The sequence below is a fragment of the Zonotrichia leucophrys genome, chromosome 3 (assembly GCF_028769735.1).
Source record: "Zonotrichia leucophrys gambelii isolate GWCS_2022_RI chromosome 3, RI_Zleu_2.0, whole genome shotgun sequence".
Taxonomy (NCBI): domain Eukaryota; kingdom Metazoa; phylum Chordata; class Aves; order Passeriformes; family Passerellidae; genus Zonotrichia; species Zonotrichia leucophrys.
In genome coordinates this window covers 61378171-61396860 of record NC_088172.1, presented here as the reverse complement: position 1 = coordinate 61396860, position 18690 = coordinate 61378171, and the positions used below count along the sequence as shown (strand labels likewise).

General features: G+C 34.7%; 1 protein-coding gene across 15 annotated transcripts in view; it reads left to right on the top strand.

The window, feature by feature from the left end:
- Positions 1–18690, top strand: part of RYR2 (ryanodine receptor 2) — a 383167-nt gene that overhangs the window by 178297 nt on the left and 186180 nt on the right. For all 15 annotated transcript variants that reach the window (XR_010439574.1, XR_010439573.1, XM_064708448.1 and 12 more), the window contains 5 exons: positions 5045–5119; positions 8097–8253; positions 14589–14753; positions 15814–15935; positions 17866–18049. Coding sequence is in view for 13 of the 15 variants with exons in the window: in XM_064708448.1 (XP_064564518.1) it covers positions 5045–5119; positions 8097–8253; positions 14589–14753; positions 15814–15935; positions 17866–18049 (703 nt within the window). In the remaining 2 variants the exon portion in view is untranslated. The remainder of the gene's footprint in view (positions 1–5044; positions 5120–8096; positions 8254–14588; positions 14754–15813; positions 15936–17865; positions 18050–18690) is intronic.

Genomic DNA, 18690 nt, shown 5'->3' with positions numbered 1-18690 from the left:
TGAATGTTTCCACTGCAATAATTTGCATTTTGATTTGCAATATGTGCTTTGAAGTGATGACTACAGTGCAATTTGGACTCTTCAGAAATATTTCATTATGGAAAGAAATTACCTGTGACAGAGAGAAAAGTGCTCCTGGCTTTTCAAAGTATCATTTGGGCTGGAGCAGACTCCAGTTTCTCAAACCATCCATTCAGAATAGGCCTTCATGAGAGAATGGATAAATGTAGCCCAATTTCAGAAGCAGTTTTACCATTCCTGCCTTTGAGACTTTCTTTGGGTGAAACATATTATGTTAAGGCTTTTGTAAATTACATTGAACACTTAGTGTTAGGGATGGACAGGCTTTTAAAGTGATGGTCAAAATCAGTATGACTTAGCTAATCCCTTGGTTATTTTCCATGCCATTCTCTGACACCTTTTCTTACAGCATTATGCACTAGTGAGGTCTGTTTTACCTCAGAAAACTTGGGATCCAGCATGTGTGGAGCATGTTTTATGACTGAAATGTAAAGTCAGAAAGTTTTCAATCAGCATAACCTTTCCCTTGCACCCCGAACAACCCTTGAGCCTTGAATAATGATGGCTGTGCTTTTAAAAATCATTTTGAAAACATACATAGAGATCTTTAGTGAGCAATGTTTCAAACTAAAACCAAGCTTGTCTGTCATTGAGAGGAGTGGAAAAGTTTCTTTCACTTGAACTTTGACATCTTATTTGGATTTATTAATTTGTGTGTGATCCAGGTACACTATTGTTCTTTATTCTTCCCTGGTTCATTCCAAGCAACTGAGATTAAATTATTTTCTTTGTGTGGAATTTAGGATTTGCAGTTTCTTTAACCAAAATTACTTAATCAGTATCAAAACACTGTCATTTAATCTAATTTCTTTTAACCTCATTTAATTCTCATTTGTAGTCAGTGAGTTTCAGTGAAATGATTGCCCTCTCTCTGCTGAGCAATACTTTAATAAGAATATAAATTCAATAATGGTTCTCCAGGGGGGTTGACACGTTGTAGTCTATTTTAAACCTGTGTAATTAATTCATTATTGAAATTAAAGATGAAAGATTCAGATATGGAGCTTTCTTTTTGATATTTACTGTCTCTTTGCCCCTGCATCCTCTCTCGGAGCGCTGGACCAGAGCGCTGAGAGTGAGCTGGGGAGAGCCGGACCCCGTCCCGCCAGGGCCATGGCGCTGTCCGTGGTGCTGAACACACAACCGGGACCCTAGGACACAAATGCCATGTCCACTCCCAGCTCTGGTTTGGATAAAGGCGGATTAAATAGATGAACGACATAGTCAGGAAAAGGATGGTGTTTTAAGTTCAACTTATAGTCATAGATCAGACCAGAAAATGGCTTAATTACACCAACTAATTAACTAGATGCATGTTAATATTACAAATTTACTGAAAAGTCTCAAAGGTTCTGAATTGCTTATATACTTTATTTTGAAATAAAGGTGGTTAATATCCTTAATCTATACATGTAGAATATATGGATAAAATGCATAAGAAAAAATAGAAAAAAATGTCACAAATTAATATGGTGGGTGTGGCTGGGAAGATACAAGGTATCCCAAGATTTGAGGAAAACTGACTCATAGATTCTTGTTCTCTCTTATTTTTTTTCATCTTGTCAATGTAAATCTGTAGTAAATCTGGAGAGAGAATTTTTGTGCATTACTTCATGTCATTAAAAGCAATGTTTCATTTTACCTAGCAGTACCAGTACCTAATATGATCTACTACTATCAGCTTCCAGAAAAATTCAAATGTTTTGAACCACCCTTCCTTTTCCACACTGGACTTTCATCAGAAGTATAAAAAAAAAAATGAGCTGCATCCTATCAAATAATGATATATTGAGCAAGTACTAAGGAAGTTGGTTTGAGCAATCTCAGAGCAGTTTACCATATTTATTTTTATGAAAAGAACTAAAAATGAACATCCAATTCCTTAGCATAAAAACTTTTAAGAAGGTCTTTGTTCATCTGCTTTGGGATGATGTTCAGCATACATGGTGTTATAGTAAAGGCAGAGTGACATGCCCTTCATTGAAGAAATAGTTTATTCAAATATTCTTTTATTCATTTTTTTTTTCATCTTTTCTGTAGCAAAGACAGTATCTAGTTAAAACCACAAGCTTAGTGGCTTAGGCACCATTCTAATGCTTTGTGCCTTTTTTTTTTTTTTTTTGGCCTGTATCTTCTTTCCTGTTCTTTCAAAGTCTTGACATTTCATCTTCTATTCTAGTTTTCAGGCTTCTCCTTTTGCTTCCTTGTAGGAATCCTTTATCCCTAGCCTTCCTGTCACCAGTTCTCTTTTAGTCCTCCTCCAGATTGCTGTAGCTTGTTTTTTTGCTGAGGCTCAGCTTCTGCCTCTTTGACTTTTGTCTTTAAAGTTCTGTTACTGTCTTTCAGCCTTTACTCCCTCTCTTGCTGCCATATGGAACTAACAGACAACCTTAGAACCATTTTTATTTCCTCTAGTAAACAGGTCATTTGTTTTTATTTAGGATTTCTTCTATCTCTTTCCCATTTTCTCATCTTATATGACCATTCTAAGACTGATTGCTCCCCTTTGAAGGAAGAGGCAAAGAAATAATGGATAGATAGTCATGTAAAAGTAACTACTTCATCCATGAGAAGCCATTCTTTTAAGGGTAAAATGGGAGGTTTTTTAGGTCTTTAGTGTTACACTGACCCAACAGCAATATGTAATCCAAAACTAGCTTCAAAAGGATAATCAAACTGGTGACAGCTTTGGGATTTCCATTGTGAGAAAAGTAAACTGAAAAGTAAAAAGGTACCAACTTAGGAATGAAACATTATTATGAATTTAGACCTTTGCTTCCACCTGATTTTTCATATAATGAATGACTTGAAAACTGCTGAATAAAATTAAATTTCATATTATGCAATATGCAAGTGCAAGGATTCCAAATGAATTTTTGTGAAGTTCATATTGAAATAAGCCAGGATGTAATCAGAATGTTTCAGCTTAGAAAAAACCAACAATCCCCACCCAAGCTGCCCAAACAAACAACCCACATCCTCCCACTCCCAATCCAAATCCACCAACCAGGGTGACATCTGATTTGTTATTCTTGAGATGTTGCCACATAAATCCAGTCTTGGTCTGTTAGCTGCAGAAAAAGAATTTGAACAAATACCTGAAGTGCAAAGAGAATATCTGAACAGAGAAATAGCTGAGTTCAAGGTTCTTTAGCACTTACATTTCACTGTAATAATAAAAGTAAATTTCAATTAAAAATAAGATTGCCTTTGAATTTCATTTCCTTCAGTGAGAGGGAAATGAGAGACTTGCTAATACTTGCTAGCTCCTAGCATCACAAACCATTGCAGCAAATGCCTGAGATAATACTTGGAGAAAATAGTGGATATAAGGTCAAGGGGTGAATATTGTACATATTTATATCCATCTGTAACTTCTTGCTATGTGGAACACATGCTGTAGTTTCTATTTATATCTGGGTCATGAATGTTCAGTGTTTCTGATTCTGTAATTGTAGTGACGTATTTATTTTGTGTTTTCACCAATTTTTTCTCTTGTATGATTCATCTTCATTTTTTCATAATGTCTGGGAGTGTTTATTTCCATTATAGTTTTTAATACATTCCAAGATGAATTTTAGCACATATGTAGTTTCATGTATGCTTAACAGTACTGAGAAACATTTTTTTTTTTTTTGTTTTGAACCATTTCTTTCAATGCTGGGTTGCCCTCTGTGTTAAATGTTCAATCTGTTTGTATTATATCCACAGGGGGACTTTGAAAGGTAAAGCCTAGTAAGTAGTATGTACTTGATTCCAAAACTGAAGTTGTCAAAAACTGCTTTTAGCAAAGAATGGGGAATGCCTACAATTTCGCTATTAATATTCCTTTAGGTTATGCTGCTGGCTATTTTTGGTGGTGCCTGATCTTGACTGAAGTTTACAACCCTTACTCTAAACATTAGCTCTTCCAGGATCTATAAAACTAGGCCATTGTTTGGTAGTCTTCTCTGACATGCTTGATCTGATAAGCATAGTGACATCACTCCTTTGCTTAAGTGACTCTTTTATGTATTTTCCCAAGGGAAAGGCCTAGGCTTTTAAATTCTGTCCTTGTCATAGGGCAGAAATATAGGCACAGGCAGGACACAATCCAAAGAATGGCTCCCTAAATTTAGAATGGCAATGCTAACTTTCCTTAGTGTTTACTTTGAAGCAAAACAGGATTATCTGCTCAGGGCTTTTGGTTACTATAGGTCTTAACCATGTTGTACATCTAATATAGATCACTTTGTGTAGAATAATGGAGAAAAAAATTATATCTTTTTTAGGTTTAATTGATGTTTTTCTAGAGATACTTAGATTTCTGGTTATATCCAGGAATTTGAGAGGTCATTACATATAAAAGTTTGTAAATAGGAAGCTGTTAATATCTGAGATGTATGAAGACTGTGTCACTGTGATTGTTATATCGTAGGTGTTTATGGTATTAAAATAAAGTGCTAAATAAGTACATTTTCAAAATTCAGTGTCTTAGGTTGCAGTTATTTTAATAGTATAAGCTCTGAAAAAACACTGTCTTTCCTGGGAGATACATGCAATGCTCACAAATCTTAATCATTACTTGATACTCAGTTTTCGTTAGAATCTAGAAATGTTGTAATTATCGGGTTAATGTTAATATTTTCTCCCCTGGATTATTTATCCTTAAAACACTAGGAAAAATGTCTAAGCAAATGCTGTATAAACCTTGTTAGTATGAATGTTACAATTATGGATGCTAAGGACAATTAAAACAAAATGTAAATAACCAAGTCTGCAGGTTTAATTGACAAAACTGGGTTTTGAATCTAATAACCTTTGAATCTGACAAATTGAGTAATTGTTTTGACAATCTTAAAATGAGAGATGTAGTTAAAAGAAAAAACACATATGATGATGAATTCTGCTGAATATTTAGTCCAAACACATATGATGATGAATTCTGCTGAACATTTAGTCTGTGCCATTGCTTGGTTTTCAGAACTGTCCATTATGAAGGTGGTGCTGTGTCCATTCATGCTCGTTCCCTTTGGCGACTAGAGACTCTAAGAGTGGCGTAAGTAAAATCTATCTCAGAAAAAGAAAAACATTTGGCAAGACACTTTTTGAATAGTAAGAGCAATCCTATAAAATCAAAAGGATAATTATAAATCCAGATGAGTAAAACTAAAATAATCCTTTAAAAATGCTTTATATGACTTTCAGTGAATATTAAAGTTCCTAGAGAGAGAGTGTGTGTTTTGATTATTTTTAAAGTTGTTATAGCTTCAGTGAATTCACGATTTACATTTTTAGCACATAAATGACAAAAACAGGACCAATTTCCTTAAAATAAAAATCACTTGTGACACTCCTCCCCCAGCTTGTTTAAGTCATTTGGAAGACTTTAAAAGAAAAAATTTAAAAGAAAAAATTCAATCATGCATTATTGGAAGTGTTAGAGTAATAGTAAGGAATTGTGCCTTGTTTGTTAAGGTAATTGCAGTGTAAAATTGCATTTAAATCATATTACGATAGGTTCTTATGATAAAATTTCTAGTGAGGAATAAATGATTATTCTTTAGAGATTAAATCAGAGAAGCTTATGAAAAGGTTACATTCCAATGATGCTGTTTTCTCTGTGTGCTTTTTATTAATAGGATGACATTAAATGTCAGTGATAGGGCAGTGAGATTTTTCCTTTGGACTAAAACGGACCTTGAGACAGTGATGACAACAATGAAACTGTGGAAGGATCTCTGTCTTACTGCTTTCCCTATGGCATTTACTTCCATAATAAGCAGTACAGGAGTAATGTGGGGATTCAAATAATGAGAGGTTTCTGTTATGACCATCATATATATCACTTTGACAGGCACTGTATACAAAATTTTGAAGGGTAAACATTTGAACATACATGACTGAAAGAAATTGTAAGAACTGTCAAAACAATTTTACAAAGGGAGTTGTTATCTTTCTTCTTAAAAAATAGGATTTTCTTACAAGGAAAAAAAGAACCAAATAAAATCCCAGGAATAACACTGTCTCCCTACACTTCCCTCACCAACCTATTTTCCAGTATGATACTCTAACTGCTGTATGTGTTCAGTGCTGTATTGCAGTCCATTAATATTCAGGCAAATGTTTCAATTTGTAGCTTTGTGTATGCATGCCTAAAGTTCTCAATCAGTTGTAGTCCTTCCCAGAATGACTGCAGATATAATTCTATGTGAATTACACATGTTTCTAAAGGAATTTTTTTTTTCCCTCAACACTGTTCATTGTTAGAGAACTCTCATAAAAATTGCCTGGGCAGTCTACATGGACAGATGCCCTTGGGATGCCCTGCCATGGGACACCAAATACTATTGCTCAGCATTGCTTTCTTTCCTAAAAGGTGGCAGAGTTCATGCTCACACACTGCAAAAAATATTTTTAGTAGTCAGAAGTGGCTTCACAAGATACTTCCTGCTCAAAAGGCTTTTTTTGTAAGTGCACATGAATTGGTATTTTTCCTATCCTGCAGGCATGAACTAGAAGCATGGCTCAATTACGCTACCTTTTTTTTTTCCCTTATGGTCTGTAGCTTTTGGGGCCAAAAGAAAATTGAATCAGACAAAAGAAAAGGCAGCTCCCCAGCATGACCTGTAATATAAAAGGTGCAGAACCAATGTAATTTACCAGACTCGGCAACACAATAGCTGAGATTCATGACCTGACATTTTACTGACTGGAGAAACAGAAGTTATGCTAGAGCACTGGACTCAGATGTCCTTTTATGGAGTATATGGACTTTGCTGTGCAGGAGACAGAAAAAGAGAAATGTGTTTCTTAGATATAAAGCTTCCCTATTTCCTTCTACCCCAAAACTCCCTCAATTTAAACAGTAGAAATTCTAGATTTAAAAAAAACATAGTTGAGGGCAGAAACCTTTTTATTCTTATCTTCTCTTTAAAACAAATAACTATAAAGGTTAAGAAGTTTAATCCCTGAAGTGTAATAAATCCTGTTACAAAAAAGAAGCATTTTAAAAAATGCACTTTGAAAATGTTTGCCAAATTGATTTTGCATACTTTCCATTCAATATGGCCAACTCTAAAGACACATTTAAACAAATGGATGTTGGTGTTAAATAGGTAAGTGCTTTAACCTGCTGCATCTGTGTGTCACGGAAAATAAAAATGACTTCAAGTTAAACCTGTGTAAGTACTAACTTAAGGGAATTTCAGACCTCCATATGGATACATGCAAAAACATAAACATAGATATACAGAATAAATACCTTATTTCCTCTCCAAAATGCAGTATTCACATACATATGAAGTGCCAAATTTTGCAGATATATAACTGAAGAAAATTCTGTGAAGACTAGAAAAAGTTGTGAAAGTTTTCCAGTCTGAAAAGCCTTTGTGAAGTACATACTCCTTAGTAACCCCTACACAAGTTCAGGAATTAAGCAGGAAGAGCAGGGCTGAATTTTCAGTTTACAGCAAGAAGTTGGAAAGCTGTGACCTGTACTTTAAGGTAAATAATAATTTTTGGGGAGCTTAGATAAGCTTTGCCTTTCTTCCTTTTGTAGAAAATGAAGAATCTGGGCCATACTTTTCTTAGTAACTTTTTGTATTTATTTTAGGAAGCTTTCTAATTTTTTTAGGCATTTTATTTTCCACAAAATTTAAAGTGTGATTAAAATCTGCTGACTGCTAAAAGATCTTTGGGAGAGTGAAGAATGGCAGCTGCTGGTAGATTAAATGTTGGAGAGGGAACTGGCAGATCTAAACTCTTTGTGTACAGCATAAGCCTCCTTTCCTGTAGGCGGTCTGTACCTTCTCCCAAGAGGAACTCAGTCTGAACAAAGACAGCTTGTGCTAAGGAAGACCTTAAGATCATTTATTAGAATGGTTTTATTTGGGATAACCATGAAGTAGCCGCTTTCTTGCTGATAGGAATTTTATATTTTGTATCAACTAGTTGGCAATGTATTTTACTTTAAAATATTATTGCCAGTAGTTTAAAAAAAAACACATTAATAATTTTTTTATGGACTCTCTTAGGTGGAGTGGAAGCCACATTAGATGGGGACAGCCATTCAGGCTAAGACATATAACAACAGGAAAATATTTAAGTCTCCTGGATGACAAGAGTCTTCTTCTTACAGACAAGGAGAAGGCAGATGTAAAATCTACAGCATTCTGTTTTCGGTCTTCCAAGGTATGGAATCAGTGCAGCATTAATATTACTAGTAATAATTCAAATTGCTTTAGAAAGCAAGATTAAGATACTTTCTATATGTTGTGATTGCATTAATTATTAAAATCTAAAAAACTGATTAAAAAAATTCCAAAATGCAGTATAATCAATAACTAGAAAGCTTATTTTACCTTACATTCTCTATGTGTTGTTACCTGTCTGTCTGTTTGTGGGTTTCTTTTTTTTTTTTCTTGTTAATATTTTGATGTTTTGTTGTTGTTTCATTGGTTGGGTTGGGGTTTTTCTGTACTGCTTCCCACTTTTGAGCAGTATACTCATTTCTAAATTCTTGTTCTGATTAACTTCTCAGCTGCTTCACTGCTTATATCTGCTGTCTGGCAGAGGAAAATTTATAATATTGTGAGTTACTGAAATTAAATGGGAAATTAAGGATTTCTCTCAGCAGATACTTTACTGTAGTCTAATATGAAGTTACCAGAGTTCAACTTTTCATTTTGACAGCTTCAATAAGCATTTTGAGTTTAAACCAATGCTTTAATAGTGGTAGTAGTAAATAACACACTGATAAATTCTTAAATATCCTTTATTTCTCATACTTTTAATCTTTAGCATTTTGTCTGAAAATTTTCCAGCAATAATTTTGTTACTGTAAAAACTGTCTTCTAAAATACAAAGTAATAGTAAACAGAATTATTCAATAACTTCTCTGTACCATTTAATTTATATATATATTTTAATTATTTGCCTGCTTGGAAAGATAAGAAAAGAAAAGATACCCAAAAGAAGGTATATAGCCTGTTGCAATTTGATTACAAAGAACCTCTAGTTTAAGGTGATTGTTTTGAGATCCAGACAATATATCTTTTTTGAAACCAATTAATAAATCATAGACATGCTTGAATATTTTAGGAGAATGCTGTGCAACCATAGTGAGAATTTCCTGTTGCAGCTACTATAGATATCAACACTTGAAAGCAAGAGGAGTAGAATAACTCACTCACTGATTTTTAAGATGGGTTGTCAGCAGGGATTGCTCCGAAATGAGTGAAACAATATACTGTTACGTCATTTATTTAGTCCAAAAAATACTCGAAGGCCAGAACTTTTAGCAATAAAGAATGTCACCTGTTGATATGGATAAGGTGGTTTGTCTCTATTTTTTATGTAGCACATGCACATATGCTTTGGAGGCTAGGTGATGTTGTATTTGAAGTTTCTTCTTTTTATTCTTTTTCCCAGCCTGAATTTGGAAGTCTCATTTGAAATTATTTTGAGATTTTATATTTTAAAATGGTTTTGTTCTGCCATTCTTAACATGAAAGGTTAACATTTATTTTGTTTTTAGTGGCCAATCCTATGCTGAGCAGAGCAGAGACAAAAGGCTCTGGGGCAGATAGAAACTTGTTATCAATTCTTGAAGTAATGAGAGAATTTTAAGAGGGGTATATAAGCTAATCAGCACATGATAAATATAATCATATTGCTGTTTAAATATGGATTTTCAGAGAAATTGGAAGTCTAGAAGATGATATTTGATGTAAATGTTGTGTATATCAATATTAATTTTAACAAATTACTTACCTGGAGGAAATTATAGATATACCACAGAGGAGGAGGAGTAAATGTTTTGCTGAAGATGAACTGAGTCTGGATGCATTTCTGTGTCTTGTGCTTTAGAATGACCCTTCTTAAGCAGGGAAGTTGGGCCAGATGACTCAGTGTGGTACTTTCCAACTGACCCAGTCTTGATTCAGTCTCCTGCTCTGGACTTGTTATAGGAGTGTCATGTGTCACTTTATTAGGCTATCAAAAACTTAGGTGCCTTCCCTCTCTGGGAAAGAGTATTAAAAAAAGATTTCAAATTACAGGAGTGCTAGAAAGGCTTCTGTAAAGAAGGTATGCAGATTTAGGGTCTCTTTTCCTCTGAGTATTTTTGAACAAACCATCCAAATTTTCATTTATATTGATGTATGTGCTTAGCACCCAAAAAAATTAATCATGGATAAGAGGGAGCCCCTAATCTTCTTTACAGAGTACAGACCAAACCTGTGGGTGTTTCAAGTAGCTGGGTCTTTCTTGTTGCAATTTCATCCCTTTTCTTGCCGCAGTCATAATTCTTCCTTGCAGCAGCTGGAAAGTAATAGGAAGAATTGTGAAGCTCCCACTTGTTGCACAATAGTAAGTTAGCTTTAAATAGGCAAAAAGAAACAAGGGAGAGGAAGGTGTTAAGGAATCAGTTCCTTCAAGCATGTGAGTAGATAACTTCAATTTCTGTATGAAAAGCAGCTTTCATGTTTGCAGAGATACTGCTGAAAATGTATCACCTGCAAACCTGAAGATTCACATGCAAGTATAGAGGCTCAACATTTATTTTTTTATACCCTGTTTTTGCAAGGGCTTATCATCTCAAACATATTACCTTGCCAGTACTTTGCTTAAAAAATAGCCCAGAAGAGAACTAGCAAGCTAAAGGGTTTTATTTGTTTGTTTTGTTTTATTTCTTTTTTTTATGAAAGCTTGAAAATATCACAAAGTGTTGGCCAAACAGCATCCAGAAGATAAGGGCTTTCTAAGGAGCTTAATTAACAGTCAATTTTTCTTTCTGGTAATCAGCCTTTGTTCTCTGGTTATCATATATTACCCTAATAATTATCATTAAATGCAAAATATATTAGCCTTTCAAGAATCTGAAATTCAGGTTTTTTTTTGTTTTTTTTTTCCTCCTGTAGTTCTGCTTCATTCAGCACAGGATGTCCACAGATACTACAATGTATTTCCCAAACATACCGCTCCTTTCATACACTTGTGTTTGTAGAGATCAAGTTTTGTGGATTTTTTTTCTCTTCCATTTACACAATATCAATTTTTTTGATAAAGAACATTGTTTTAATATCACTACTCCACTGAAATAAGGTAATTTTACCAATTTAGTAATGTTTGTACATGTTGTACCAAGTCTGCTGTTCCTGTCTGTATTCTTTTCCAGTGGACAGGAACACATCAATTTTAATAAAATTTTATGGCTTGTATTTTTATGTTTTCAGCTTTTTCTTTCTTCTTTTTTCTTCTAAAATTTAATGGAAATTATATTAAATTAAAGAGCAGCAATAAATAAGTTTCTTGCAGTTGGTGAGGTCTTAAAATACCGGTCTTGAAAGTGTACCACAGACTGTATGGGTTAGGTTGGATGACAAGAGGTAAAGTTGAAAGGACAAGCCTTAATCAACGCATTCCATTTTGGAATGTTATAAGGAATTAAACAGAAGCATTAGACTGAAATAATGGTTAAGGTGAGGCTTCATAGAAAAATTTTTCAGCGTTAGAATGAAGTAATTAAAAAAATTGTTCATTTAGCCCCAAACAGAAGTGGGAAGATTGAGTTGTGCTCTTGTAGGCATGGAATAAACACTGTTTATAAAGAGAACAGCCTTCTGGAGAAAATCTGGCCTATTGTTCAATAAGCCTGTTCGTTTCCAATGCATTCTTGGTTTGCATTACTGAGATGGTTTACAGACTGTTGCAGAACCCATTTGTTACTGTTTGGTCCAGTGTAATAAATGAAGATTTTTGATCCTTGTTTAGACAAGGCTAGCATCTCAGAATGGATCTAGATTACAAATAAAACTGAAGGTTTTCTTTGTAAAAATGTAGGAAGAATTAGCAGATGGTTCAGTAATGACAGGTTACATATGTGGTAAGAGCGTGGCTGGAAACTTGTACCATGTAATGTCTGTGCCAATGCACCATTACTAATTAGCAACATGGTGATTTCTGATATTTTTCAGATCCCCATTTTCACTGATGAGCTATTGTACTGTAGCTAATGAGATTGATTCATTGTGTGTACTTTTTCAACTACCTGCTGTTTATTGATGTGAGCTGAGCACTCCATTTAAATCTTCCCCTTTATAAACAATTTGTGGTTCCTGTTCGCTCCCACAAAAAGCTCAATGTCTTGAAGCTCCCAAATGATTGGTGTAATGCCTGCTGCCCCCCACATCATCCTCTAGTCTTTTGTTTCTCTCCTACATGTAATTCAACTTTGACACTATATAATAGCTTTCCCGGCTACTATATTTATTTTGCAGAGCTCATTTTAATGGGATTGATTTCAATCTGGGCTTTAAGCATACACACAGAGATACATCAGTCAGAACAGAGATCTTCTTTGACAAATTGTTGGCACTGCAATTTTTATGCCAATTAAATTTAATTCTAATGGGAATGAAGATTTCAGTATCAAACCCCTTCCCTTTCTGTTACAGTAGATTTTAACCAAGAATGCAAAAATGTGTTAAATGAATAATCCCTCATCTTATTTACAGTGCTTTATGAGAAAACTTGTGAACTCTTATATTCACAACTAAAGAGATTAATTGTAAGACCTGAAAAAAAGAAAATCTTACAATGTAGAGGCACAGTATATGTTCACAGTATCTTCTAGTTATAAAGAGAATTCAAAAAACTGGAGCTTGAAATCAGGATCTAATTTATTTTTCCCATATCATAATTTGTTTGCAATGTCATATTATAGGTAGCTTTTCAATTTCCAACTGTTACTACATTCACGTTATTTGTGTTAGCTTTTGAAAGAATTGAATACAACATTTAGAGAAATTATATGAGAAAATAATAGGTTAATAAGGAAATAGAGGCATGCAATAACTCATATTGGCATCAGATTATTAATAAATCAGTTACTGCAATGTATCAATGGACAAGACTTTAATAAGAATTTCAGCACTTAAGAAGTGCTGAAAGTCATTTATTTACTAGGTAATGAAATTAACATCTGTATCCAGAAACAATCAGAAAACAAACTGAATTGGTGAATATATTATATCTGAAAATTTAATATAATGAAAAGGAATCATAAGAATTTCACCTCCATACTATTCTACTTTATTTTTCAAATGCTTCAAAATGCATTCATGACTGTAGGCTGAAAATCTACTTACAGGACATTTCTCTTTACATAAAAAATGCTTTAAAAAAACTTTTAAGTTAGAGATTGTTGTGTTTGTACACATGTAGGGAGATAGAATATAAGAAAAATAGTGTACCAAGTTATCTTACCCCTAGAGAGTTGAAGCTGGGCCAGTTATCAAATATTAGGAACAGGCCTGACTTCAACAGGCCACTGCTGTAACCAGTGAGAAGAAGAGTGCTATGAAAGAGTGGGGTGGCTGGTTGAGAAGGGAACTGGAGTCAGTGGCTGCTTTGTGAAGAAGAAAGAGTCAGTGCTGTGAGGAGCTGCCCAGGAGAGATCCCAAGAAAGTATGAAACTTTTGTGATAAGGAGACAACAGTACGGAGCCCCTGCAATAAGATGACAACATATACAAACCCCAATCTTTCTCAACTTTTATGTGAAACTGTCTTCCCACATTGTCAGGGTATGTGTGTATGAAGTAATTGTTCTTCTGATCCTTCCTGATGGTAGACGGGTAGAACAAGAAGCTGTTTTTGTCACACTATTTGTAACATTGCTCTGAGTAGCTGCAGGAAGATGCTTGTCATCTCCTGCTGATCAGGAGAAGCCCAGAAAGTTGAAGCTGTACCCGGTTAAGGGGGTTATGTTGCATACAGAATGTACAGCCAGGAAGGTAAATTTGTCAGTTGAACTTTGTTTTTGGAGAGATTAAATGGATGATCTGCCAGGAAGCAGGATGCATGAGCTGTATGCCCATACAAGTCTGTTCAGAAGTAGTTTTTGCTTAGGAGAATTAAGCAAAAAGCTGTTTAGGGTATTACAATTCCTCTCCTGACACAACTTCTGTCTCTACAGGACACCAGCTGGAATGATGTGCTATCATGCCATTAATAGTTTGCAGGCCAATCATGCAGAAATGGATTGCTTTTTTCAGAAGTACTGAGCCCTTTGCTGGGCAGTGACAGGTTAAAGGCCATCTCTCAGTGATTGTTGGATGGAGCTCATCTTTTCCAGGCTGGAAAAAAACCCCAAATGCTCAAGAAAAGCTTGTGGAGATTAATACCTTGTACATCTAAGGGGAGTCAATGTATCTGGGGTTGTTTTGCAAGCTCTTATGTTTCAATAATGCCATGTACTGTCAATTATGATCCTAATTCTTTCCTGTGCAGGTGAAATGAGTACACACAGCCTTCCAAGTTTAACAGGCTAGGTTTTTTTCACAAGATTTCTTTTTGTCTTTAAAGTCTAAAAGTTACACTTTCCCATTTTTTTTAGTAAATCTTTAAAGAATGATCTCAAATATTCTTTCAGATCCTGTTCTGGATAATTTTCTAATATTTAATTTTTTATGCAAATATTAACAAATTGGTTATTGTTCGTGTATACATTTTTTTCTTCATCAGGAAAAATTGGACATAGGGACAAGAAAGGAGGTGGATGGAATGGGAGCACCTGAAATAAAGTATGGGGATTCAATATGCTTCATACAACATGTAGATACAGGCTTGTGGCTCACGTACCAGTCTGCAGATGCAAAGTCTGTAAGGATGGGTTCTCTGCAGCGAAAGGTAAGGCTGTAAACAGGAATGCATTTCATTCACTCATAGGGTGGGTGGTGGCTGGGGGGTTGGCAAATGAAGGGAGCTACGTGAGCCAGATAATTTCTGAATTTCAAGTACTTTAAGCATGCTTGCCAGATGAAATATTGGGGTTTTTCAGTCACATATTGAAAAGTCAAGTGGTGTACTGAATTGTCATACTGAAGACCTGATGAAGGCTGTGTGTTGACCTGTACACATTATCTCACAAATAATGATAAATTTCAATATATTTGATTTCAAACTAAAATATTAGTAACGATGTATAGAATATGCTAAGATTCCTTTCTTTAATGTAGTTTGGATTGAGGAAACTTTTAGTTGAAAGTATTTTTTTCCACATTGTAAATGTATTACCTTGGGGTAGAATGTTCAAGTTTTGCGTCCTGAGAGATTTCTTTCTTTATGGAATAATCACATCCAAGCTGAATGCTAGCTCAGCATCATAAATTAGGGAAAAGATTCTTTTGCAACTTAACACTGTAGTGTTTTCCATGTCTATTTTGGGTAGTAGAACCACACAGAACAGAAGTTTAAAATATTTATGTGGAATGGATTGAGCTATCCAGTCCATTAGAGCCATGATAACTAGACATGAAAAACTGTAAGTTATTGGAGATTACTCAAAGCATGGTCAGAAAAGACCAGAGGCACCCTTAGAAATGAGGACCAGTAAAGAATACCTGTTGTGACCTTTTCTGTTTTAGGGATTTGCTGCTCCGTAAGAGAAGTGCTTTTAATGTTGATAAAGACAAAGAACAAACAAAAACCCCTTAGATTTTTTTTTTAATAAAGCATGTTGTTTGCAAAAGCTGCAAGTTTGAAATTATTATGGCACTGAACCTGCTGTCTCAGTACAGGTGCATCCTTGGACATGAGAAACTAAATCATGGAATTATCTGTTTTTAATAAAATTGTTGCTTTTTATATGTGACTTAATAATTTCCTAGCCTGCCTTCCTATGTGAGTTTTTAGACTTCTTCTTTAATGTCTCATTTTGCAGTGACTGCTTCTTGCTTTTTGTTTCCAGGCAATAATGCACCATGAAGGGCACATGGATGATGGTTTAACATTGTCCAGATCTCAGAATGAAGAATCCCGTACAGCGCGTGTCATCCGTAGTACAGTCTTCCTTTTCAACAGGTTCATAAGGTATGGCTTTAAAATTCATCACTTTTATTTCTATTCAGTTTTATTCAAAGTTGCCATTAACACAACAGGGAACAATTTATCCTTCAGAAAAAATAGATCAATGCTTCTCAAACTGGACTTTATGTCAATTCTTTGTGTTATCAGCAGATAAGCACCTCAACAGATACTGGTCAGTTTTTTTTCCTCTATCTTCTAAAATTAATTTATTGCTCAATCTTAATTTAAATGCATAAACATACTGAAAATACAAACAAACCGTAAAGAGGTTTTTCCCTGCCAAAATTTGCTTTAAGTCATGTGGTGCATAAATTAGCTTTTTCTTTTCCAAGTACATTTTTTAAAGGTGATCTTCCTTTAAAAACCTGGAAGAGTGAGATAGCTGTGTAACTGCAGATCTGTAACAACCACAAATATACTGAAGAAATTCATAGTATCAAGGAGAAGTTTTATTTTAAATGATACCTTCTTTCTCCCAGCACATAACACTTTGCTTATTTGTTCCTTTTTAATGCTACTTGTTTCTTTAATATTTTGAAACCTGAAAAATGTTGTAGTGATTAGCCACTTAAAAATCCTGTCAGATGTATGCAATTTGCATTTATCTTCCTATTCCTAAATAATGCTGATAAAATGTTAATTCTCAAACTCTTGTGATTTCAGTAGTTGATGAAAGGCCCTTTCATCAGTGTAGTTTGCATTAGGAAAAGAATGATATGCAGTAAGACTGTATGGAATGATAAGAATTTCATAAGAACTCATTTGCCACAAGAAAAACACAATTTGGGAGATGGTGACCTGAAGCAAACATGTCCTAAATAAGGGCACAGACAAAGACCCAGACATATCAGTTTGTTGAAAAGCGTATAACAAGGTACTTAAAAAAACCAGGACAAAATCACCCATCAGGAGAGTTGTGTACAGTGTGACATTTGAAATACAAAGGAAATGTAAGCTGTAGGTCACTTTGTAAATAATACACTTCCATAGAAGCTTCTAAGAATGCTATAAAAGATAAAGACAGAGAAAGGCAATTTAATGATAAGGTTTCACAAATCAAAGTATTGCTAAATTACAGTGGAGACTTTTGTGGAGTGCACAGGGAGTCCAAGGCAGTGTTTAGCAGTTTAGTTTTGGCAGGATGTTACCTCAAGAAGAAAAAGCTCAATTGAAGAGGATGAAAATTATTCTTTTATGTGTATGCTCCAGTTCTTCCTAAGAAGGTCAGTAGAAAAATTGTGCTTCGGATAACATGCTCACGATAAAAATTCGGTTTTAAAGGTAACTTCTGTACATTTTGCATTATTTGCAAAGGGATTCAGCTGAGCAAGGGGCAGGTGTAACCTGGAGGAGAATAGTCAGCCCTTTACTTGTATGATAGAATGTTGATAGACTTCAGCAAGGCCAAGTTTGAACTGGATATTGGGGAAACAAAAAGGCTAATGAAGTGCTGAGACAGAGTGTACAGAAGTGCTGCATCTTTCCACACTGTAAAGGCCTTAAGAACAGGTTAGAGATGTCTTTGAGAGCCTCCATGGGCAATCTTGACTCTCCACAGCACCACAGGACTGATCTTTTTAACTTGCATTTAACTTGCTTCCAGTTTCATTATGTTTTTTACTGGTTTACTTCTCTTCATCTTCTGCTCTGCCTCTGAAACTGCTACATCCGTAGGTAGGATATGCAAATGAGTTGTTTGGATTTGAAAAACATATTACCAGAAATAACATTTTTCATGCTTTCACATTTTGTTTGGAAAGGAAGGACTAGGTTGTTAAATGGAGAATGGGTAGGTATGAAGAATTTTTGGCAAGTTGCTGAAAGAAAATCAGCTTTGGCATCTAAACAATATTTGCTTTTAAATAAATAAAGAGTTTGAATGATAAAAGTAAATTAATTTTCAATTCTCAGGAGAGTTTTGTTTTTCTTGCAGGGGCCTTGATTCTCTCAGCAAGAAAGTGAAGTCTTCCACCATTGATTTGCCAATTGAGTCAGTCAGTCTGAGCCTTCAGGACTTGATTGGCTACTTTCACCCCCCTGATGAACATTTGGAACATGAAAACAAACAAAACAGGCTCCGAGCACTGAAGAATCGCCAGAACCTCTTCCAAGAAGAGGTACTTCTCTCAGTTTTACTCCTGATTTTTTACTACATTGTCTGCAAGTATATTTTCACAGTATCTGTAGTGTTGATGTCTAATATGGATTATGCTTGCAGTGGGGTTGTTTTATCCTCTAAGAGTCAAACTATTTGCTACATTTGTAATCTCTCTAGATCTGCTGGTTTTCCTGCTTTTTTGAAGAAATACATTTACGGCCTTACTTCTTTATCTCTTTTTAATAAGATTAGATTGTGCCTTGAACTCTACCCATAATTTTCTCCTTATGTGTGAATCAATTCTCTCTGTTATAATCTCTTGATGTTGAAGGATGCTTTCATTTGCTAAGCATTCTTTAAGCATTTTGTTTAATATTATGTGTTATTTCTCTGGTAATAATAATAATTGCCTATACTTTGTCAGGTGCCTAAATGTCCTACAGAATAAAATCTTGCCTGAAATTATGTTAGTTATACTCTTTATTTTTGCTTTAATTTGACTATCCTAAATGGGAGATGTTTATTACCTGCATCAAGAAAATTTTCTGTTGAGATTGCATGTTTGACTTCATGCACATGCTCTTGTGTTTTGCATATCTCTTCTTTCATGGTTTGTTTTCTTAGATTTTTGAAAATCTTTGGTGTTTGTATCTAAAACTA